This window comes from Pempheris klunzingeri, chromosome 10, assembly GCF_042242105.1.
Source record: "Pempheris klunzingeri isolate RE-2024b chromosome 10, fPemKlu1.hap1, whole genome shotgun sequence".
Taxonomy (NCBI): Eukaryota; Metazoa; Chordata; class Actinopteri; order Acropomatiformes; family Pempheridae; genus Pempheris; species Pempheris klunzingeri.
This window is the reverse complement of record NC_092021.1, coordinates 7,499,336-7,524,206: the sequence shown is the minus strand read 5'-3', so window position 1 is coordinate 7,524,206 and position 24,871 is coordinate 7,499,336. Positions and strand designations below refer to the sequence as shown.

The 24,871-nt window shown below is 41.1% G+C and overlaps 2 protein-coding genes across 2 annotated transcripts; one reads left to right on the top strand and one right to left on the bottom strand.

The window, feature by feature from the left end:
* Positions 1-1,824: 1,824 nt before the first annotated feature.
* Positions 1,825-7,244, bottom strand: LOC139208363 (CCR4-NOT transcription complex subunit 9-like). Its single transcript, XM_070838021.1, has 8 exons — positions 6,897-7,244; positions 6,006-6,191; positions 5,449-5,564; positions 4,852-4,961; positions 4,634-4,743; positions 4,254-4,352; positions 4,032-4,123; positions 1,825-2,843 (listed from the first exon to the last, which is right to left on the bottom strand). The coding sequence occupies exons 1-8, from the start codon at positions 6,912-6,914 to the stop codon at positions 2,675-2,677; spliced, it is 900 nt and encodes a 299-aa protein (XP_070694122.1). The 5' UTR covers positions 6,915-7,244; the 3' UTR covers positions 1,825-2,674.
* A 109-nt stretch (positions 7,245-7,353) lies between these two features.
* usp37 (ubiquitin specific peptidase 37) lies at positions 7,354-24,862 on the top strand. Its single transcript, XM_070837949.1, has 24 exons — positions 7,354-7,507; positions 8,390-8,618; positions 10,366-10,516; positions 11,727-11,815; positions 11,908-12,023; positions 12,633-12,710; positions 13,041-13,129; positions 13,352-13,445; positions 13,788-13,943; positions 15,793-15,924; positions 16,200-16,323; positions 16,658-16,905; positions 17,018-17,135; positions 17,305-17,384; positions 17,599-17,763; positions 18,464-18,517; positions 18,716-18,863; positions 19,609-19,828; positions 20,181-20,347; positions 20,911-20,971; positions 21,303-21,418; positions 21,678-21,747; positions 22,300-22,438; positions 23,147-24,862. Exons 2-24 carry the CDS (start codon positions 8,445-8,447, stop codon positions 23,232-23,234), a joined length of 2,877 nt encoding a protein of 958 aa, XP_070694050.1. The 5' UTR covers positions 7,354-7,507; positions 8,390-8,444; the 3' UTR covers positions 23,235-24,862.
* The last annotated feature ends 9 nt before the right edge of the window (positions 24,863-24,871 follow it).

Here is a 24,871-nt window from a genome sequence, read left to right as displayed (position 1 = left end):
CAGGTTACACAATTATGGGAAAAGCTCTGCTGTGTTGGAGGAAGATAGAACAATTTCACAGAACAATGAGAAATACTAGTGCAAAATGAATCGCGGGTCACCAGAATTTGAGAATTCTGCTCCCGTTTCCTTTTACCTTATCCTAATATCTGATGATAACAGAGGATTGCAATCTGAGTAAAGACTGATAAAGGACTATACTGTAGAGTTTGGCAGCGTGCCACATACTGCAGAGCAGAATTTTGATTGGCAGACAACACCAGATGCAGTCATTACAAAGCCCACTCGAATTTTGATTCCTCCACTTTCTATACATGTGAAAATGCAATGATCATAGTTTGGTCCATCATAGGTGAATATTAGTGGTAATTATCTATGCCGCTTATCCTTCAGTGTCACATGGGAGCTGGAGCCACTCCCAGCTGACAGTGGCGAGAGGCCGGTGTACACCCTGGACTGGTCGACCGCTCAATCACATAAATGCATAGACACAGACGGCCATTCACGCTCACATTTACACCTACAAGTAATTTGGAGTCACCCATGAACCTGACCACGTCCTAGGTATGTGGGAGGAAGTGGAACACTGGAACAGAAAGTGCTGTGAGCAACAGTGCTAACCACTGCGCTGCGTGCAAATAGCAACACACAAAAGGGAAACAACCCCCCCCCCATTCTCAGCCCAGTGGAGCTGAAGCACTCTTTGAAAGGCTCACTACACTAGGCCTGTAATGACTTTAGCTGTAGCTCAGCCTTCATAAAAGGTAAATACACAAAAACACATAATGCATACTTAGGAGCATCTCCCCTTGGGATCAAATTTGCTCACAAATGGAAGGCCTGAGCATGGTGTCTATCAGACGCTGTGAGGATAATGGAACTTATGGGGGCAACAATCTACTAATGTACCGGTAAAAGGAAAAGAAGGCCCATCAGTGCAGACGGAGCACTCAGTAAGAACAGGTGAGCTACTGTCTCATCTGACTGAGAGAAATCAAACCTAACTTAAAAATGATTTTGACTCGAATATCCCCCAATCAAACATTTACCTTAAAAAGCTGTATGCGTTTCTTTATTTACGTGGCATCATTAATGGCAGTTCCACTTCATTAAAGTACTGCTGATCTGAGCTGAGAGAGAAACATCAGTCAGTGACAGAATTGAATTAGCAACAATATGGATTCATCATTTCAAGTGATTTATCACCAAAAATTGTCTGCATGAATTTGAGGATTTGCTTTGTTTGTCATGCCGTTTTAAATTGAGCATGTTTTGCTTTTGGACTATTGGTCTTGCAGAACAAGGTATCTGAAGATGTTACCGTAGCCTCTCATAACTTGTGATTGGCTTTTTTCATTACTTTTCTGACTTTCACATATTAAATACCAGACCGATTAATCTGTAAGGTACATCATTGTTGCAGTCCTACTTAAATCATGCTGACCAAATCTTCCTTGTCAGTCTATAATGAAATATAGTCAACAGGATTAAGTACCTCTCTGTCTTCATAATTCATTTGCTATGTCTGGAAATAAACAAATGTATCTATTTAGGTTTATGCAGTGGCACAATGGTGCAGTGCTTCTTTTTGGTAACGTCCTGGGTTCACATCCTGTCTGTGTGGAGTCTTCATGTTCTCCCCATACATGTTACGAGTGTTGGTCTCCTCTCACCATCCAAACACATGTAAAGCGGGTTCAATGGAGACTCTAAATTGGTGCGAAAGTGGTTGTCTGTAATGATGCATTAGCCCAGTGAATAAAACTGAAAGCAGTTCCTCTTACCACATATCACAGGCACAATTAAACCCTGAGTTGGGTGGAAAACAATTTATTTATGAAATATCTTTAACAAAACCAGCCTCTGAGGTTCCACTCTGCGCGGAAATTATTTTATCTGTTACTGGGCTATCAAATACTAAGCCAGTAAAAACATAAAACTATACAGAAATACATTTACATCCATTGTTTTACTAAACTGCTGCTAAACTGTGATGTCAGTCCACTGAGGCTTAGCAAAACGAGACACAGCCAGTCATACAGAGGATTAAAAAAAGGATTTGAAATGGAGGAAGCAAAAAACTAACAGCGCCTACGCTGAAGTGGAATGTTACAGAGAATTTCTGAGTGAAAAGACCGATAATTTGGAAGAGCTGATATTAACGGATAGTGGATTATTGATACATCGGTATTAATATGCTGATGGACGTCTGAGGAGAAATTGCAGTGTGGTTAAATGGAGCAATGACTGTTTTACCAGCTCCATTTTATTGTACATTTAGCTGTTTCTTCTTATGTTATTAAATAAGTTGTTCTGTTGTTTCCAGTTCAATAAACGCTGTTTTGATAAAAGCCTTTTGTTTAAATGTAAAATCTCCGACCCCAGACTTAACTTTATCAAAACTCTTTATAAACCAAATGCCAGCATTTACCAATTACCAGCATTACTGGGACTCTACCATCTATGATCAGCCTGGCTCTTTCTAGTTGTCATAGTGCCCTCACGTGTGGAGGTGAGAGAGTGGTGTGAAGAACCCGTCTATCCAAACACAAAAAGATCTTCCTCCATTATGTCCCTCACTTTGCAGGCAGTCTTAGCACCAGGTTTGGTAAAATACAAAATCTAGACAGTGATGAGAGTCCTCCTGCGTCGGCTGTAAACACAGACTGTCCCGTCACTGCGGGGCCAGCGGGATGCCCCTGGCATCGGTGACCTGGCCCTCCTGCAGGTTCTTGACCAACTGTGCCAGCCAGCGCTTGGTGGTGGTGTCGTCCTTCAGCACCTGGGCAAAGGTGCTGTCCTTCAGCTGGTCTGGCAGACACTGACGCAGGGCTTCTCTGGCTCTGAGGAAGCAATATCACATGTCACAACACAATGTACTGATCGCTCCATGTGGCAGTGAGAAGAGGGCCGTTTTAAAGAGTCTGTACGTCTCTAACTATATCAAGAGGACAAGCACATGTGGAAAGTTTATTCCTTAGACAAAGGCTGTTATTTGTGGTGATTCTCCTGCTTGTCAAAGTACAATCTATATCTCAAGCATAGCTCTCTTCCACAATGTGCTCTCCTGATATGCATTATTGATATCATTTACAAGGGTACTTACTGTAACAGGCCATATTTTACCCATCAGGCTGATTAATTATATTAGTAAACTTTACTAATACAGGACTTCCCCAGAAGATATTTCTTAACAGAACCCTGTTAAGAATATTACTGATTGAATCTGTTATCTCTACTTTTCTCAACTGGTAAAAACGTCTTCCCCGACCTTACAACGTGCCTCTCTGACTACCTAGACGCCAGTGCACAATGAGACTGACCAGTCGATCAATGCTGCCAGCTGAGCTGACATGGACCCCTGATACGTCTCATCTTGTGATCTACTTAGTCACTAGATGACCCCCTCACTCATTAAATAAATGGCCTTTGCTGCATGATATGGGGTCTCTGCTGTTTTTCCCTGAAGATCAGAAAAAAGTCATACTTTTCTTTCTACTTTAGCAGGGACAGCCAAAGTGGTGCATTTCCACCAGCAGAAACTCCTGTCATATCATATGCAATCTTTTTTTTTTTTTTAATCAAAAATAATAAAGGCAATAGCCATTTATAAGTTATCAGAGCTCAGAGCAATATTTTGAAATTGGTGTCTTAGTCCTACCAGCTGTCACAAAGGGGCAAAAGTATCTGTTGTATAATAATATGAGGAGGAGGAGTCTTTAAGACTGTAACCACAAAATATTTACAGCTTCAGTGGAATGGCAATAAATTAACTTATTTGTGGCAATTAGTGAGCAAGCATCAAGTTCCAACCACAGGCTGACGAGCCAGTTATCAGTCGCCACACAGTGCATTTATGTCATGGCTCCTCCTAGTGGCAAGTACTGACATTTTTCAGTCATGTTGTCTGCCGGGGTAAAAAGGTCATGAGGAACTGGAGCCTGTCTTACACTGATCACCACTCAGTCATGACTTAAAGTTAAAACAAGTGACCGCGTACAGTACACTGTATCTGTGCAACACTGCTCTACCTGAGATTATCTGAGAGACGAAGGTAGCAGCGAACGACGTGCTTCAACAGGCGAGCTGATGGTTCCTTAGACAGCTGGAGCACCATTTTTCCCTGCAAAGAAATAGAAGAAAATGATACTGTGACAGAAGGTCTTCTCTTCAAATCGCTGCCAAGTTCACGGTGCAGAGAGACGAGGAGCGTAAACCCAACCAAAATCAGACGTTTCTCAGGGGACACTTACGAGGATCATGGCCACATGGGAGAAACGTTCATATGTCTGACATATATAGGCCAGACCGGTGTCATCCAACAGGATCTTCTGCAGTATGAAAGTAGCAACCTACAAAGAAAGTGAATACTGAGATGTGAGCTGAAGTTACACCCTGTTTAGCACAGTTAACATACAATTTCTTTTTTGTCTAACTTAATAATAAAAAATAGGGCAATTTAACTAGCACTGCAGCAGTGATGACCAATGCTCATAAATTTAAATGAAACGCAGCAGGTTGGGAGAAATAACTGGTATTACTTCTGCTCTTTTTTGTTTTATATTAGTCACAACTAAAGCCAGATGGGGCAGGTGTAGGTAAAATACTTTATGTATGCATGTAATGTAAGTACCGTCTTGGAGAGCTCACTCCCTGATTCCATGATGCGGAGACACAGTGGGATGATTTCAGTGGTGAGGAGGAAGTTAATCACCTCTTGTTCATCGGTTTTGACCAAAGCACCTGCAATGAACACAGAAAGAAAAATCTTGATGAGAATGATGAAGACACAGTTCTGTGGAAATTACCCTCAATCAAGACATAAAACACATAAGCATGAGAAGAGTTTACCTATGACTCCGAGGCTCGTAAGTCGCAGGTACTCGAACGGCCGTGTTTTGCTCACAGTGTGCAGGAAAGGGTAAAGGAAAAGAGGGATGTGAGCAGCAAGAAAAGCTGACCTGATGAGGAGCAAAGAAGTGAAAGCATTTTAATCAATGCCACCAGACGAGGATATACAGTAAATATCAGGTGTAAGAGGTCACCTTTACAGCTTCATGCATTTTAGTGCAATGGAAACAAAAAGAAATACATTAATACATAAATACAGTAACATTTAAGGAATTAAAGCCCCAGTTCTCAGATGTAAGACATATTCCTGTGCCAATAAAAAGACACTTCTAAAAGAGGAATGAGTCACATGTCATTTCTAATGAATTAGTCAATTCTGGGGCATTACCTTTAACATTCAGTGCAGAAACTGGATGATAACTGAACCATTTCATGACATTTCAACAAATTCAAGGACAATGACGTCAGATTTAGTGGAACAAATTGCCTCTACCATATAGATTAAGTCTGTCTGAAGGTTCTACAGATCATCCATCACTAGCATTACAAGTCAGTTACAAAACATTTTTTTTTTCATTGTACTGAACTATCTCTTACCGTGTTTCTGGGTGTGAGGCAACACACTGCAGAAGTGCCAGGGCATTGCACACTCTGTTAGACTGGTGAGCTGTAAGTGTAGGTGGGTTTATAGATGGATAGATGTTCACTATCTCCTAAAAAGAAAAGGAAATAAGATGAGGAAGGAAATCAGGCAAACTGACCATCAATGCCAAACAACTAAGGCTGTCGCTGTGACAGGATTTCCACCATGGTGATTTTGGGTGGGTCAATAACACTCTATTTGCAAACTACTTCATTTATCCTGCTTTTAGTGCTCTAAAAGTAAGCTTTAATTGTTCGCTGTTATTAGGTGTTGTTGAGGGTTATGACTTGTGATTTGCAGCTATGACCAATATAACAACATGGAAGCTCATGAGCAGGTGGCCAAAGCTGTAGAGACACACCTGAGCAGCAAGCAGGTGAATACACACAGTCACACGGCTGCAGACACAATTACACTCAGTTCTGCAGGAGCTGCACTCTCGCGTGTACATGTAGTGGCCAAAGAGATACTACTGTATGTGCTACAGCCAAGGATAGGTCATGGGCCATACCTGCAAAAGGGCAGCAATGGTGCCACAGGAGTGCCAGAGCATTGGCGCCAGGTCTGGCACAGACTCGCGTTTCTTACTCAGCTCCAGCAAGGCATTTTCTCTGGTCTCTGGACTGGACAACTCATTGATCCATTGGTAGATCTTCTCCCGGTCTACCTGGGCCAGGGCTGTGACGTTAGTTACAGCCTGTAAAAGGAAGATAAAATAGCCATTCATCACCACCATGCAAATAACCCTTGGATACACACTGTATATCAATATAATGGTATGAAAAAGGACATTGTCTGCAATGTTTCTGATCATGATATAAAAATGTAACATACGTATTTTTATGTTGCATAACATAACTGATAAAGGTATTCAAAAACATCAGATTTTATTGGAGCAAACAGCTTTATACCGGTGCTGCTGTGAACTGGCAGCCAGTTTTAGTGAAATCTCACTATAATTATCGTTACGCATTCACCTAGTTATGTCCCAGTTAAAATGTAATTTTTATACTAAATCAGTGGCCCACTGTGCAGTCAAACAGTGTTTAAAGCCAGGGCTTTATTTTAAACTTTGGTGGAGATCCAGAAGTATCCCCAAAATAAACCAAACATGTCTGACTGAATTCTGAGAAACATTAAATGAAATTGATGTAAAACACGTGTAGAATATTTCTACTGGCTTGAAATAGTGCAGCCACAAAAAAGCAGAGTCAACAAAGTAAACATTACACAGCTTCAATTAAGAGTGGGAACATGAAACACACACATATATATATATATGATACTTTAACATGATGACTTTAACGACCTTAAAGCAACAGAAGGGGAAACATATGGGTAATGTAACGTTACTTTAAGGTGGTGCCGTAAAGTTACAGTGCGGTTGATATCAGATACTTACTGCTCCCGTCGCCAGCATCCTCTGAAGCTGTTTGTGGTCCAAAGATGTTGTTAAAAGCTACCGTATCCGTTGAAGTGTGGTATTGTGGCAAACTAATGTAGCTGCAATGAAACAAAGTTGGCCTGGCTAACACACAGTACGTGCAGCTAGTCCAAGCTAGCTGCTAAATGTCTTGACAAATGAAACCCAGAGCGCGCGTCAACATTACAAGCAACATAGCGATAAAAATATCAAGAAAACAAATCGATGATATTCTTAATTCAATACGTCGATTAACTACGCCCTCGAAAGCGCAAAATTTAACAGTATTGATAAAATAACATACTCCAATGGCGAGTTTTTGTTAGTCAATGGACGCAAGCGTTTTACAAAAAAATGAAATATCGCGAGAGCAGGGTCGGACACACTCTCGGTTATCACTTCCGTTGTGAATTTTCACATTCCCGCCATCATCGCGCAGTGTTGCGAGGCGTCGTGTGCGGGTCCACTGTCAACAACATACGTACTGAGGAGCAGGTGAATGCCGGCAAAACAAACTTTCTGCCCTCGGAGGACCTACAAAAACGATATTGTGATTTAAAAGTTTCAAGACGAGCACATATCATCGACAGGTAAAGAACTGCGACGATGTAATTAAACCGTGACACTGTTTTCATCACCAAATTACAATCAGGCAAATTAGCCAGTTAGCTTGCTCACGCTAGCCTGCTAGCCGACTTGCTAATGTCGGCCTCGTCCATCCATTCAGCGACTGTAGATGAGGGAACGACATTAACAGCATACCAGACACCCTGCTTAGCTGTAATGTCACCGGACGGGCTCTTCGTAACTTAGTAACATTTTAGTGACTGTTGGTCTTGTCAAAATAACGTTAACCAAGTTAGAAGTAATGAGCGCTATGCGTGTCTTGCACCTTCGCTCGTCGTTGCTGCCGCGGAATAGACTGGCCACCGTGCTAGTTTGATGGCCAATGCAAACCAGGCTTCATTTGCTCTAAACGGAACCTCAAGCCAGCTAACATAAGTGGCGTGAGTTTCCGCACTTTGCAAGAATGTATCCGTTTACTGCACCGTTTTATAATGAGCCGTTTTCAAACTATCTGTGCTGTTTTAGCTGCAGTGCTCGTTGCTTGTGGTCGACTTGGAGTTTGTTATGACTTTCAACAAGCGCTCAGTAGTGAAGCTTTGGCCATAGCGGGCTAGCTAAATTGCGTTATTGATTGTTGAGTAAGGTAAACGAAGCAAATTGTACATGGTTTATGGTTGTGAGAAGCCGCTGCAATATTATTGCTAATGATTTCTTTAAAATCGTTATGGCTCATCATTGAGCTAATTAGCACTTTATGTCATTTCTCTTCGGACCAATGGCAGCAATGACTGTAATTCGTTTGCGCTAAAATGGTAAAAGCATGGCTTGTATAATTTGCTCTATGTGGATTTAATGGCACGGTGCGGTTGTACTGACATATTTGATTTCATTTTCCTCTTGTTTAGGATTTGTTGGATCACAAGTCCCAGCCACCAAAGTGCACCAACTGGATAGTAAGCCATGGCTACCTTAGTGCCCAAACTCTCCAGCGGTGGCGCTGTTAAGATCCGCGTCAACAGCATTGACCTGGGCACCACTAGATGGAAAGAGGGAACTTTTGAGATTCTGGAAAAGGACAACAAAGTCAGCCTCTGTCTAAGATTTAGCTGTGGTGGAGCTTCCAGGACGTTCCAGGTATCGTTTAGTTTGTTTTGCTTGTATGTATTAAATAATGGGTGCAACTACTAAAAGATCGCTTTGTATTATAAAGCTGTGTTCATGTTCAGTATTTCATTGTAATATTTTGAGAACAACGACTTAGCTTATCTGTGTCATTTGTGAGATGTTCAGTTCAGTTCAAAATACTTTATTCGTCCCCCAAGTGGCAACACAAATGCACAATTCATTTACACACATAAAAGACGAGCTAAAAATTCAAATATGACAAATGTATTAGACATATACCAGGATTAATAAAAGTTGCCAATCCACAGCTGGCCAACTATATCCAATACCACAAAGCCACATATTATGTCTGGAAGAAAAATGTAAAAGGTCAAAGTGCACATGCAGACTCTCAAACTCTCTCTTGGCCCCGTCAGTTGTGACACCCAAATTGTAATGATAGTTTCCTCAAACAACTGTAATGTGTCCCCATTTTCAGTTTAAAGCAATGCTCAGCTTAGAAAGTATCAAACACCTTGGAAACTTAAAGTGCCTTTTAAAATAAAAAAAATCTGTAAATCCAGTACTGTTCAGTTGTCTGTAATACAATCTGAAATATAGAATGGACCTACAGAAATGTGTCCCCTTTCACCTGTCTACATGCATATATATGTGCTTCTACCTGCATAAAAGCATGAGAACCAAACAAAACAGAGGTCGAAAGATTGGGGCAGCTTCCTTTGTGTTAACCATAGTCTATTTTACCTATGGTGTCAACAGTAGTAACAACTATCACAGCTGTGTGCCTCACGAGTTCTCACATGGACCCTGACCACTGCACTGGATGCATTGCATGATGGACAGGAGTCACACAGCGTCACTTTCAATTGATTGAAAATAAAATGTAGGTCAAGCCGCAACACTATGCTCCACTACAATCAATGAAACTGGCTACACCAGGCACGAGGGCAGTGTGTAGTGGTGTGTGTGTGCCATGGATATCCGTTCTACAAACAGTGAGCAGTCTCTGTTTGATATTTTTTACGCAAGGTGTGTGCGGCCCTTTCATACAGAAATAAGTAAAAGTGTCTTTATTTTGCTTAACTACTGCTATAGCTTTCAGCAAATTACTTAATGACTGCCACTGAGCCTGATATCCCTGCTGGTATTCATTTTGCTAGTACCAGCTGGTGGTTCTGCATTAACTATCCCTCCCATAGTGCACTGTAGTCTGTAAATATACACATTACACAAATTTGATGAAAAGGTTTAACAGTGCTGTTCTGGGTCCAAAAACATAGTCTCAAAAATGAAAACACACTGTCTGTGACTCACAACCCTACACTTCATGTGCACATCGGTTGTAGTCTGTAAAAAGATAAATCAGGGGAATTGTGCTGCTGCAGGAGTATGGGTTTATATGGGCATTCTGGCAACTGTCACCTTTTGCAAGGGGCAAGCTGTAAACTTTTTAAAGTCACCTTTAGAGCAAGTCTTTAGAGCATTATTGATGTGAGACTTCAATAAATCGGTAAAGGTTATTTGGTAGGTCAGTGGGCTAGGACATATGAAATGTGTATGTGAAAACCTGGGTTTAAGTCTGGACCAGGATCAGGTCCAGACAGGGTCAATCAACGTTTCTTTTCACACAATGCTCTCCTTGCAAATGTCAGCATCAGCAACACCAACATATGCAGTATTCACAGTAGTCACAGGGAACATAGACAAAAGACAAATGCGTTAAACTGACTATCTTGCATTGTTTTCTTGCCCTCAGCTGAACCAGAATGTGAAGAGCGTCTCCCAGAATATGAACCGAATCATGCTGACACTGAAGGATAACTCTGTTATCACCTTGGATAAGATTCCACAAACGTTACTTCAGAAGACTAAAGAGTACCTGGAAAAGCTGAAGCAGGCAAAGACCAGTAAGTTTACAACTACTCATTTTAAATTGCAAAGCTTTGTTTATGGTACAAAATTAAGTTAACAATAAAAACTAAAACTTATTTCTGATGGTATATATAGTTCTACTGTTTAACTTGTGCACTGATGGTTTTGAAGTATAAAGTCATTTGTAGTTAGGAGTGCTTTAGTTGTATCTCTTAAGGTAATGCTGTATTGGTACCGAATTGCACAATTACAGGTCTGCGTTTTTTCATATTCACTTGGGGAAAGTTCACTGCTAATGTACAGCATGCAATTGTACCTGCAAACATAATTTTTTGATAGATAGATGCTGGTCTGATCTTTACTCTTCACTACTTCTACTAACACACTGTCTACCCATGACATGTAGGCTGCAGTGCAAGTTTGTTTACTTTGTGTCTTGTACTTTGTTTCTCATTCCCTGCTACTGACACAAAAAGAGATCACTGAATATGATTTCCGTTGAACTTTGACATAGCCTTAGATAAAGAACTATTCTGTGTGGTTACCTTCCATTTTGATTTATAAGTTAATCTTAAAGAAGGTTGGTAGGTTTGAGGATAACAGGCAACAATGCATTGAACCTCTTTGCTGATCTGGAGTCAGTTTGTCAAAACAGGCCTCTAATTTTCAGAATATAAATGCTGAAATTGGTAAAGCTATTTTAAAATGACTCTGATCATGATTTCCCCGATTTCTGCCAACTCTTAAGGCAGGGTTATCCCTTAAGGAAGGGTTATCCCAGCCCAGTTTTGATGGCATGATTTATTAATGCCCCCATCCCACTCACTTCGTGTTCAGGGACAGCAGGCCTCTACCTATAGGCACAAATTAATGACAGTGTAGAAAAGAAAATGTAAACAATATCTTGCATCCCAATATCCTACACAGTATAGTAATTGTGATACATAGTTGGTTGACAATTTAACGTGCTCAACCCTACTTGGAAAAATATCAAAATAACAGCAGCTCAAAGACAACCTTTTTATCTATAATTTTATATGTACAAACACAATACAATGAAGTATCATTCACAGTGAAATGAGCAAACAGTAAATTGGGGCTAATGTCATCAGAATGGCCATAGGCTTCGAAATATTATGGCAATGTTTTGTGAGAAGGGGATTCCTAACCCCAGACTAATTTGTTCAGAGAATCCCTTCATCCACATGCTTTATCCCAAATTCTTATTCTTACTTAATTTTGCAGTTTTAAAATCATCCCATGGAAGTGCAAACTTCGGTGTGCTTGGGAACCGCTCTGTGAAAAATGAGGCCAATCCGTCAGGAGAGAGACAGGTGAGCAAAAGCACAAATTTTTAGTATGAAAATATTTAGACAAGAGCTTGTTTGCATTTGGCTTAAATATTGAGACTCCCAACATTTTCCAGACGACACCAAGGCGGCAGAGTGCAGAAGGCCGAGAGGACACAACACCACGGAAGCCTCTGGGCAGCCCGAGTAGAGCTGCCTCCACTCCCACTCGCACTGGACTCTCTGAGAACAGGTGTGATAGAAGTTCTTGCTCCTATTGCCAGTCGATCATTTTTAAACATGACTTTAGGTGATGATGCTTGGTATTGTCACAATAGAGCTCGGCCTGAGAAAATGTAAAAGTTTTCTTCCTAATGACAACGGCAACAGGCCTGTGTTCCTTGTCACAATGTTCCTGCATGTGACTGTCCTAAAGGAGAACTGCGACACCCGTCATTTTCTTTCTTTCTTTAGGTGTTGTGTTTGTTTTTCCATTTTTGGAATCGTCAGGCTTGTGCAGGGCTCCAATACCACCAGAAATCTATCCAGACTGTCCAAAAATATATATTAATTAATATTAAGTTATTGAACTGCATGAACTTTAAACAAAGCACTTTTATTTTAGCCTATTGCTATGTTAATAAAAATCCATTGTTGCACCTAATTAGAGTTTTTGTGTTCACACTCTGATTTCATATAAAATGCCTTCATGAAAGCTGAGATGTGATCTCCCAGTTTTTGTGCAACCAAATTATGTGCTACACCCACTAACTGAAAATCTTAGTGGCAGCACTGCCACCACTGTAAAACGTTAGCCTGGGGCCCTGTTGTGACACGAATTGTTCCATGTCGTGTTTTTCAGGAGCGAAAAGAGAAAAAGACTCCTTAACTCTGAAAGTGACCTGAATGAGGATTACCCCAAGGAAAATGACTCCTCAAGGTGAAAGCAACACGCCTCACTGCCCAGACTGAGCTGTAGTGGTGCTGCATACACATGGAATGACCCTGACTTCTGTAGTCTTTTGTCAGGCTCTCTATCTTTTTTTTTTTTTGTATCATCTGGCGATATGACGGATAGTAGAATGTTACTATACAATGCAGTAGTGTAACAACAACATTGTATCATATTCATGTGTAACGGCCATCAGTGGCAAAATGGAAGAGTTTAGATCATTGATCAAAGCGCGTACAAAAGTTTTGTTTTTTGTTGTGTATTATTGCACAGTTTCCACAATCACATAACATGGGAAAAATATATGCACATTCTTAGCAACAACAAGGCTACTTCAGATCCATCCAGGAAGTTTCTACTGAGCTGCAAAGATAAGCTGAAGCAGGCAGAGGAGAACAGGAGCTCAGGTAAACATCTACACCCACAACTCAGCAGCATCTATATACCAATCTTAATGTCTTCAGTTACTCAGTAAAATTCGTTTTTGCATGTTGAATTAATCTACAATAACATTTAGAGAATTTAGAATACTTTTTGTAACTGCCCTTCGTAAATTCTGAGATGATAAATGGAATATTCACATGTATACCTGTATAGACTTCATCACACCTTTTCCTTCTTACCCTCAGCTCCACTTGGTTCAAATCCCCTTCAGCCATCATCATTCTATGGCAGCCGATCTATGACTAAAGACTATAGCCAGAGCCATTCTTTCTTAGACAGGTGAGTTTCTTTAGTGGCCATCTAAAATGCACAAGCTAGCGGTGTTAAATGAATGGGGTCAGCACACCTCTTCCTCGCCAAACAAGGTGAGCAGTGAAACATCTCTAGTGTTTCTTTTTTATCTAGTAGAAGATGAAGAACAGTACTGCGCATGTTTATTTTATGGATAAACATTTTTGGACAGTAATTACTGAACTTGTATGCGGTTTTTCAAAATGGATTTGGATCATTTTAATTACACTTAAATCTAATTGTCATGTTGAAACAAATTTCAGCAAATCCTAATGAGGCCAAACAATTGACAAATGGATAATTTTTACTAAACCTCCCACCCCCCCCCAGGCCATCCAGTACAGTACAGACCACCACAGTCAAGAGAAGCCTGGTGCTGCCCAATCACTCCACTCCTTTCAAGAAGGTACGCCCCTCTCTGGACTACGGTGGCTGGAACAAGCAGAGGCCCTCCACTCTGGCCCAGCCTCAACCCCCACTACAAGGGTAAGAATAAGTCAGGTGGGCTCTGCTACATGTACAGTGGGGCAAAAAAGTATTTAGTCAGCCACCAATTGTGCAAGTTCTCCCACTTAAAAAGATGAGAGAGGCCTGTAATTTTCCATCATAGGTATACCTCAACTATGAGAGACAAAATGAGAAAATCACATTATCTGATTTTTAAAGAATTTATTTGCAAATTATGGTGGAAAATAAGTATTTGGTCAATAACAAAAGTTCATCTCAATACTTTGTTATATACCCTTTGTTGGCAATGACAGAGGTCAAACGTTTTCTGTAAGTCTTCACAAGGTTTTCACACACTGTTGCTGGTATTTTGGCCCATTCCTCCATGCAGATCTCCTCTAGAGCAGTGATGTTTTGGGGCTGTCGCTGGGCAACACGGACTTTCAACTCCCTCCAAAGATTTTCTATGGGGTTGAGATCTGGAGACTGGCTAGGCCACTCCAGGACCTTGAAATGCTTCTTACGAAGCCACTCCTTCGTTGCCCGGGCGGTGTGTTTGGGATCATTGTCATGCTGAAAGACCCAGCCACGTTTCATCTTCAATGCCCTTGCTGATGGAAGAAGGTTTTCAGTCAAAATCTCACGATACATGGCCCCATTCATTCTTTCCTTTACACGGATCAGTCGTCCTGGTCCCTTTGCAGAAAAACAGCCCCAAAGCATGATGTTTCCACCCCCATGCTTCACAGTAAGTATGGTGTTCTTTGGATGCAACTCAGCATTCTTTCTCCTCCAAACACGACAAGTTGAGTTTTTACCAAAAAGTTCTATTTTGGTTTTATCTGACATTCTCCCAATCCTCTTCTGGATCATCCAAATGCTCTCTAGCAAACTTCAGACGGGCCTGGACATGTACTGGCTTAAGCAAGGGGACACGTCTGGCACTGCAGGATTTGAGTCCCTGGCGGCGTAGTGTGTTACTGATGGTAGCCTTTGTTACTTTGGTCCCAGCTCTCTGCAGGTCATTCACTAGGTCCCCCCGTGTGGTTCTGGGATTTTTGCTCACCGTTCTTGTGATCATTTTGACCCCACGGGGTGAGATCTTGCGTGGAGCCCCAGATCAAGGGAGATTATCAGTGGTCTTGTATATCTTCCATTTTCTAATAATTGCTCCCACAGTTGATTTCTTCACACCAAGCTGCTTACCTATTGCACATTCAGTCTTCCCAGCCTGGTGCAGGTCTACAATTTTGTTTCTGGTGTCCTTTGACAGCTCTTTGGTCTTGGCCATAGTGGAGTTTGGAGTGTGACTGTTTGAGGTTGTGGACAGGTGTCTTTTATACTGATAACGAGTTCAAACAAGTGCCATTAATACAGGTAACGAGTGGAGGACAGAGGAGCCTCTTGAAGAAGTTACAGGTCTGTGAGAGCCAGAAATCTTGCTTGTTTGTAGGTGACCAAATACTTATTTTACCGAGGAATTTACCAATTAATTCATTAAAAATCCTACAATGTGATTTCCTGGATTCTTTCCCCCCATTCTGTCTCTCATAGTTGAAGTGTACCTATGATGAAAATTAAAGGCCTCTCTCATCTTTTTAAGTGGGAGAACTTGCACAATTGGTGGCTGACTAAATACTTTTTTGCCCCACTGTAAGTCGGAGTATGTGTAGAGAGACTGGATTGCATTTATAAACCAAAATGACACCCAAGGAAGAAGCTGTTTATGCCCCTTTCTTAGCTATTATAAGAAAGAAAAAATCTCCCTCCAAGAGTCAGTTTTGTTTTTTTTGCCATACTCTAAGTCCTGGAAGAAACACAGTGTTGGAAATTATTGTGTTCTTTTTTTGCGATCTATTGTGTAAATCCTTTCATTCATATGTTGCAGATTTTCCAACCTGGGCAATACTTGCTACATGAACGCCATCCTGCAGTCCCTCTTCAGCCTTCCCTCTTTCTCCAATGACATGCTGAGGCAGAGCATCCCATGGAGAAAGGTGCCCATCAATGCACTGCTCAGGTACTAAACTAGGCTCTGTCAATGGGCAGATTGAAGGAAGTCTGTGTGATTTGTGATGTCACTCAGATTGTTAAAGGATCGTTTAACAAGCTCAAAGTTAATAAGCTAAAAATCTTTTTAACTTTTTTGTCAACTTGGAACTCTAGCAACTTTGTCAAAACCTGCTGAAAAGTGCTTATAGCAATTGAACTTGTTTCAACAAACATGTTCATATGGTGCAAAGATAAATGTTTCAAAATGTGTGACTTTTTTCTGTGTATCTTCAATACCTGCAGGCGTTTTGCTCACCTTATGGTCAAGAAAGACGTTGGCTGTCCAGAGACCAAAAAGGACCTCTTGAGGAAAGTGAAGAGTGCCATCTCCTCCACAGCAGAGCGCTTCTCTGGGAACATGCAGAATGTAAGAATAATCTAGAATAAACAGTTCAGAGCAGTTGTGGCCTTTTGGTACTTGTAACAACTAAACAACATTTGTTTTATTAAGGTACTTTTCCTAGTGGATGTTATGCCACAAAAAATCTGTAAGAATTAATCTGTACAAATACATACATCACAAAACGATGAGCTGCATACGTTTCCATCCCCTTAAAATCAGTGTTTAGATGTGTAAATCAAGGCTGTGCTAAAAGAATTCTTTACATTTTTCTTTTGATTTGCCACCTGTCTGGAGTACCCTCCTGTTATATTTAGTTGTTGTGCTTAATTAAGTCCTTGTACGTAACAATGTTTACCAGGATGCTCATGAGTTCCTGAGCCAGTGTTTGGACCAGTTAAAGGATGATGTGGAGAAAATGAACAAGAGCTGGACAAATGAAGCTGCAGCGTCCTCATCGTCCTCTGTGGTATGTGAGAATGGCCAAGATGCAGTGTCAGCAGCAGCTAAGGCAGAGCCTGGTGAAGAGGTGGACACCACCCGCATCTACACCTGCCCTGTGGCGGTCAACATGGAATTTGAGGTGCAGCACACCATCACCTGCAAAGGGTGAGGCCTGTCTCCTGCTTGGTCATCTGACTATAACTTGATCAAATTATCCTTGTAATGTATTCATTGGCTCTGGAGAAAATACATGGTGTGATGCCTTCATGTTTTGCAGCTGTGGTGAGGTGGTGACCAAGCGAGAGCAGTTCAATGACTTGTCCATTGACCTACCACGCAGAAAGAAAACCCTCCCACTGCGCTCTATCCAGGATTCTCTGGATCTCTTTTTTAGGGTGAGTCTTTTGCATTAACAGTTTATAGTTCAAATCAATTTCAATGAACAATCAGATTTTGGCCACTGTCCAAGCTTGTTGCATTCCTTTTGCAAGTAACTATCCCTACAAACTATTACATATATAATATTTTTATATATAATGATAGAGGTTACTTTTTCTTTTGCAGATGGAGGAAATTGAGTACTCATGTGAAAAGTGCAATGGCAAAGCAGCGACTGTTACTCATAAATTCAGCAAACTGCCCAGGTAGCTACACGAAAACTACTGAGAGTGAGATGCACAATGACAAGTTGTCACACGCATTGTCAAATGCTTGAAGTTGAGAATAAGCTCACAGAATTCTAAAACATTAGATTAGTACTTACATTCTCATCCATAAAATGAGCAGAATAATAAAAGCTCTTGATAAGCAAAGAGGCCAATTACTTTTTGATTTCTAATGTATCTTTTGTCCCCCCAGAGTGCTCATCTTACACCTGAAACGGTACAGCTTTAATGCTCAGCTGTCTCTGAACAGCAAGCTGGGCCAGCAGGTGGTAATCCCCCGGTACCTGACCTTGCTGTCCCACTGCACTGAATCCACACGACCCCCTATTAATCTTGGCTGGAGTTCCCAAGCTTCCATGTAAGACATCTATAACATTTAAATAAAATGTAACTCTATGGGGTCGCATCATGTCAACTGGTCAGTTGGTGAATTGGTTGGTCAATCGCTCTTGTCCAACCAAAATCTTGTTGATTGGACGATTGCTGGTGTTACTTTCATGAGGAGAAAATCTTCCTCAATCCATTTTTGTGTATTTAACATGGCGCAATACTGTAATTTGCTACTAGTGGAGGACATGCACTGGATTGAAGGGAGTGATTGAAAGAGGGTGCAAGAAGAACGCTGAGCAGAAGGGGGATGGGTGTTGGTGACATTGTCCTCACACACACATTCGCCTTTGGCATAGTGGTGAAATAATTGTCTGTCCATCCCCTGCAAGAAGAGTAATACACTACAAGATAAAAGACCACGGACCAGAAGAAGAAAACGTGTTTGTGGGTTAATCGTTGACCCCCAATCGACCAATCAATTGGTGTAAGAGTAAAAGGCCAAGATTAGACTGATTTTCTTTGGTTGACTACAGCCCTGATGAATTTAAACATTTCACGCTCTGGGTAATTACATTCTGAGCTATTGACAGATTCATTAAGCTTTAATGAAAGTAAAAGCTTTGCAGTTGACCTGGATGCATTAAATTTGGTCCCTTTGGCTGAGAAATGATGGGGAATTAAGTGGCATCAAATAATTGGGTTTCTAAATATTTTCTTTGTTGTTAAAGGTCCAGAACACTCAAAACGTCACAGTTGGTCAACTCCTCCACAGCACCACTACGGTAAGTATTGTTGTTCTGCAAGACATCCAAATAATGATGTTAAAGCAAGAAAAAGAAGTGTTACACTTAGATTTTCTTGAGTAAACATCTGATCTTTTAAGTGTGCTGCAATTTGTTCTGTAGCCCACAATGTGTGTGTAATCTGTGTGTACCTTGCTTGTAAATGCAATCACTAAGCTTTAGACTGTGTGTTTGTAGAAGGATTGGAGGGAAAGTGGCCAATTCTACCTGCACCTCAATCCTTGTGGACTCTGACTGTGAAGAAGAGCCCAACAGAAAGGTGAGCGCGAGCCGCAAGCGACGCTTCAGCAGCTGTCTGCCTGATGATGATGACCGACCGGAAGAGGTGAGCATTTGCTGACAGGCCTCAACAATTAGGACTATTTTTTGGGCAGAGACTACGACAGTTCTGGCTGTAGGCATTATGCCTTTGGGTTGTCTGTACATGTGTATGTCCATCCCATTATTGTGAACACAATATCTCAGGAACGCATTTAGGGAAATTCAACTTTTTGCCCAAATGTCCACTCAAGGATAAATGGATTAGATTTTGGTTGCAATAGGTAAAAGTCACTGTGACCTCACAAAACACGCATTTTGGTCATATCTTAAGAATTTGTACACTAATTATGACAGAATTTCACACAATTGTCTAATAGAATGGAGTGACATTTTCTGTCCGTCTGTCCGTCCCTTTCTCCATGAATGCTATATCTCAAGAACAACTTTTTTGGTATGACTCAAGAATTCATATACCAATTATGACAATATTTCTCACCAATGTGTAATTAGATAAGATAAAATGATGAAATTTTAAATCCAAAAGATCCAAATCCACTGTCACGTCATAATGTTCTGCAAAAACACCTTTCTTACCTTTATTCAGCACCATAACTCCAGAGCAGATGGGGAGTTTTAGACCGTATTTCACATTTGGTTGGATACTGAATTGGTGACAGTATTTGTGGGTCTGTATAGACATGGATGTAAACTGCAACTTGACTGGTTTGCAGAGGCATACAGTACAACCATGAGCGGGTAATTCTAGTTGGTCTCTGTTGCTGTTTTGACACTGTTTAATGTGTTTTCAGCGGGGAGCAACAATGGATTCAGCAGACTTCAGTGGCATAAATGATGATGAAATGCTGGCGGCCGTGCTGGAGATGAGTCGCCAAGAGGCCGGGCTCTCAGCCCCACCACCCCTGGAGGATGAGCCAACCAGCAGCCCTGACACAGGCTTTGGAGACACAGATGCCCATGACCTTGCCTACCATACAGATCTGCTAGAAACAGACAGCAAACAGCCTGCAGGTAGTCCAACATCATGAGATTAAGACATTCAGTAGATTGGTTTCTTCAGGGGCCTGTGAGTTTGTACTTTTGTGTTTAAAAATGAAAAACAGTCTAACAGATTGTATGAACTTGGTACTTGAACATGGTAAAATGTGTGGACTGGTTCCGGAGCAGTTTGTTGTGTTGCTAATACACACTGCTTGAAATCATTGTGGCTTTCTGCATTCACACAAAGACTGGGGTGGCTGAAATATGAACATGTGTTAACATTGTCATCATTAAACTGAAGTATTTGGGTGTTCAAGTGGAGATAACTTCACCAGTATTTAAGTAATAAGTTAACTGACTTGTATGTGTTGATTTTGTGCAGATGTGCTGGATTCCCTGGACTTGACCATGGATGAAAACAAGGAAAATCAGACTCCTGAAGGTGTGCAGCAGCAAGGGGAACTGGACTGGGTCCAGCAGTACAGTCTTGATCAGGAGAGGGAGGAACAGGAGCTACAGCAGGCTCTGGCCCAGAGCCTCCAGGAGCATGTAAGATCAAAGACCATGTGACGTCTGCATGGCTTTCCTTCAAGAATGGAATAATGGTGCTGCATTGAAATGCTGTTTTGTAGCAACATAATGCCATGAAACAATTACCTGTGTCAAATATGTCTAGACTAATAACAACACAGGGTTCTTGCATCTTTTTCACCCCATTTCTAATATGAGAAGATTTTTGGTTTACATGGGTGACTGTATAAATGAAACACCAGATTATGCTGAAAGTCGAGCTTTATACAAGAAGTATATTTATAAAGAATGCATGTAAATTCAATACATTCCTAACTTTGGAAAAATGGTGGTTAAAAATTTGCATTTTCCAAACTTTCAAGACTTTGTATGAACCCCGTAGAATCATGGTGACTGCCAAAGAAACATCTGAGGATGTCAGAGCTGTTATCGTAGTTGTCTAATTATTTTCACAGTATTGATCTCACAGAAGCATGTGCTTGATGAGCAAGCGGACGTGACCTGAGTGAAAATGCAATGTTAAAATTTCTTGCACCAAATCTCAATAATGCAATACCTTGTCTCCACCTCACCCCATCTAGGAGGCCCAAGAGATGAGAGAGGATGATGATCTGAAGAGGGCCACTGAGCTCAGTCTGCAAGGTATGAACCCAGATTGACTGAATGTTTAGGAGCCGGCTGTTGAAAGTCATGGAGGCCTGGTTGGTGCAGCTGGCAAAAGTCAGATGGTGGCTAATTTGTTATGCTAAAGTGATGGTAGAGGCAGATCTATTTAGAGAATTGTTTATCTCAGAGATATGGTGCATTCTTCTAATTTTCCACCTGGGCATCAGCTCAAAACAAAACTCTACAGCACCGGTTGCAGTTTTTATCATGTTCTCAACGAAGCGCCCAGAGCACACGACACTGTAATCAGAACCACTGCACCATTAAAATGCCTGATAAGTGTCACTATCTCCCCCTCACCCAATAGAGTTTAACAACTCTCTGCCTGAGCTGCTGTGCTCAGATGATGATTCTGGCAACGAGGACGTGCTGGACATGGAGTACACTGAGGTAGAGGCTGAGAATCTGAAGAGGAACGCTGAGGTATTCAACATCCTGCTGCCACACAACGTCTAGCTTGTGATTTTAAAATGCTAGTCTTGTTTTTAAGTCATTTCCACAATTTACTGAAAAGCAGCTGGCGTGTACCACAAACATACTGAAGTAAAAGCCCTTCCTATGTAAAAGAATACTGTGGCTCAGTATTTAGACTAAACTTTGGTAGATGTACTAGTAATAAACAGTTTTCACTGGATACCCTGAACCTCTTTGATTCATAGTAACTTAATGTTCTTATCTGCAGAGTGGAGACTTGGCCAACTCTTTTAGGCTCATCAGTGTCGTCAGTCACATTGGGAGCAGCTCCTCCTCTGGTGGGTACCTCTGTGTGTGTTGGTGTCCGCAGTGAAGATAAATCCTTTATCAGCATTTATGCAAACTGCTGAATAGTTGTTGCAAAAATCAAGTCAAAACTGTTAAATGTGTCCAGAACAGTGCTGGGTTTTAAGTGCTTGTGTGTTATGACGCCATAGGTACCACTTGTAGCTTGTCAGCACGAGTGGTAAACATCTTTTGGCATGAAAAGTTTTGATTAGGCATTAAAAACTATTGATTTGATTGTAATGTTTGGTCTCACAGTTGCATATGCTGTAATACTGTGACTTCACATTATTTCATGTGTATCCTGACCTGATAATGTCCTCAATAGTAATAGTGTTACCACAGTTTCAGTTACGCTAAAAGATGTTTGAGCTGACAGAGATTCAGCATCCTACCTGCTGCCCTCACTACAGTTACTCCATTCACCTGCCCAACATTTAGCATGACAGTGAAGTCACCTGGTGCAGTCTTTGGTTGGAATGACATCCTGCTTTCCATGGCAGATCATTTAGGTGTCCACAAATGAACTTTGCTTTCCATCCCAGGCCATTACATCAGTGATGTGTACGACATGAAGAAGCAGTCATGGCTGACCTACAATGACCTGGACGTGTCTCGAACACAGGAGGCAGCTGTACAGCGAGACCGTGACCGCAGCGGATACATCTTCTTCTACATGCATAAGTGAGTTGGTAGAATAACCAGATGGGTGTCAAAAGAACGAGTGTCAACGTAGATCTGTACCCACAGTGTAACAGTGTAAAAATGCTCTGTACTTTCAGTTTGTCACAGTAAACACTGCTAATTGGATTAAGTTTAGTAATAAGTGTGTGTTTGTGTCATAGATTGTATGAAAGAAGTGAATGTGGCATTCTGATCTAAAAAGTGAGGCCAATGCTTAAATGCCTCAAAACTGCATTCTTTCTAATGGCCAGCAGGGGGCAACTCTACTGGGTCCAAAACAACTGATTGTGTGGAAGTCTATGGGAAAATGAGCCTCCTTTTACTTAATAGTCAGTCAGTGAAGACTTTTCTATTAATTTATGGTCTCCGTTGCTACGTATCAACTCTTCCCCAAAACAGCATGATCTTTGTTTTGTAAATTTTGGTCCCATTTAGAAGAAAACAAACCATAAAGCAGGGTGAGCTTTAGTGCTGGGCGACCTTGTGACTAACCAATCACAGGCGGTCTGAACTCCAAAAAAAAAAAAACGTCCATAAATCCAAACTCTAGGCAGTCCACAAAAAAATGGGTGATATCACAGTGGCTAAGTATTCTTTTTTTCTTATACAGTCCATGGTTTGGGTGTGTGTGTGTGTGTTCACGTTGGAGGGAGATACACGTGTTGGCTGTATGGTGCATCAACACGTTCTCATCTTGTGTGTCCTCAGGGACATGTTTGAGCAGCTGTCTGAAATGGAGAGATCTGGAGCCAGCACTACTTCAGAGGCAGGAAGGAACGTCCTGCAGCCCCTCTGAGCGCTACATCATTGGACAGCCGTCCACAGCTGAACCCTGGTAGATGGAGCTCGGAACAACCTTGAGTACTACTGATTGCCGTCCTTTTTTGGTCGTCTTCAGGCTCTTCCTTTCCTCTACAAACGACTAAATGCCCGACTTAATTAGCACCTGTACATGCCAACACAGGTGCTAAATTGTCTAGACTTTTTAAAATACCAGAAATGCAGTTAAAAATGTTCAGTGGATCAAACTTTGCCTCCCATGTTTTTGGGGCTGGAGTTTTTCTTTGCTATGGTTTTATCAAACAACTGTTTTGTAAGGGTTTGTTTCTGTTTGTTTCTTGATACACTTCTTAATTCTTCAATGCCATTCATTCAGACTTTCACTTAAAAGCAACTATCAAACACCAGATGCTGCTGGTGCTTCACTGATTGTATGTTTTGCAGACCCTTTATTTCCCATATGATCTAAATAAAGATATATTCTATGTTGGAGTATAAGCTATTATAGAGTTAGAGGGTTGTTGTATTTAGCCAGTATATTTGGTGCAATATTTATGTTCGGGCTCAAACTGGCCAATTTAAATCAGCTTTCTGTCACAGAGTGTGTGGATGGTTGCCCAGTTGCTTTTTGTGCTTGAATTTGTGTGCGTGTGGGTGTCTCCATATTATAGGTTTGAAAAATATCAGAAAATCTCAACAATAACAATGCCTGTTTTACTGAGCTTTTCTCAGTGAAGCCCACTTCATTCTTTTGGGGTTTTGACCTTGTGCCTCCCGAGAAAACTTTGATATACTGTATGTATACAAGCACAATAATATGTATACGAGCTTTACTTTGAACGTTGCACAAACTTGTTTTTGAATATGTTTGTCAAGCCTCACCAATGTCTAAGTCAGATTTTCCTTTATATAAAGCCAAGATTTTCTATTTATTGCAGTATAGGGATGATTTATCTTGATTAACCTGTCGAGATATGCCACGGCAAATAGAAGTCATTAATACTAGACCACCAGGAAAGCTAGCTATAGCGTAATGTCTTACTTTACCAACTTTAAGGCCAGTATACAGTACTTAACACTTAGACCTCTGCTAACCCTGTGCAACTAGTTCCCATTCAGCCGTGCTTGTTAATAGAATGGAGCAAAAGGAAGTATTTTGGTATTCCTGTAATGGTTCCAATACTAGACATTGGTTGTACAGCTCTTTTGTTACCACTGTAAAAAATTAAATAACATTTCAGTACATCATGCCTAATGTGAAACATGAGAATATGGTGTCTGCTGGCCATATTCAGACCACAACAACTTCCTCACCTCCTCAACAGAAAAGCATCTAGGTAATATATTCTAAAACATGGGTCATTTAAAACTGATGGTGTTCTTGATACCCAGCCCTATACAGCTGGCTTTTTAGTTAGTATGCATTACTAGCTGACTCGTAGAGGTACAGCGTTCTGTTGCAACAGCAGACAAGAGTTACTCTCAAACTGATTGGAATGGATTTACATTTCAGAAACAATGCCTTTTCCTGATCATCGAGCCCCAACTGCAGTGTGAGGAGGGCATAATGTATTTGTGAAGTAAATCTGAACAGCTTTTTTCTACCCTTCATACACAAGTGACCCTTCCCAAAGCAGATTTTAATAAAAGATT

Coding starts and splice junctions, on each gene's coding strand:
- LOC139208363 (XM_070838021.1), bottom strand. Junction 4,124..4,253: donor CCCATGTGGCCATGATCCTC/GTAAGTGTCCCC, acceptor ATTTCTTTGCAG/GGAAAAATGGTGCTCCAGCT. Junction 2,844..4,031: donor CGTCTCTCAGATAATCTCAG/GTAGAGCAGTGT, acceptor TTGCTTCCTCAG/AGCCAGAGAAGCCCTGCGTC.
- usp37 (XM_070837949.1), top strand. CDS start 8,445: ATGGCTACCTTAGTGCCCAAACTCTCCAGCGGTGGCGCTGTTAAGATC. Junction 12,024..12,632: donor ACTGGACTCTCTGAGAACAG/GTGTGATAGAAG, acceptor CGTGTTTTTCAG/GAGCGAAAAGAGAAAAAGAC. Junction 22,439..23,146: donor ATCTTCTTCTACATGCATAA/GTGAGTTGGTAG, acceptor GTGTGTCCTCAG/GGACATGTTTGAGCAGCTGT.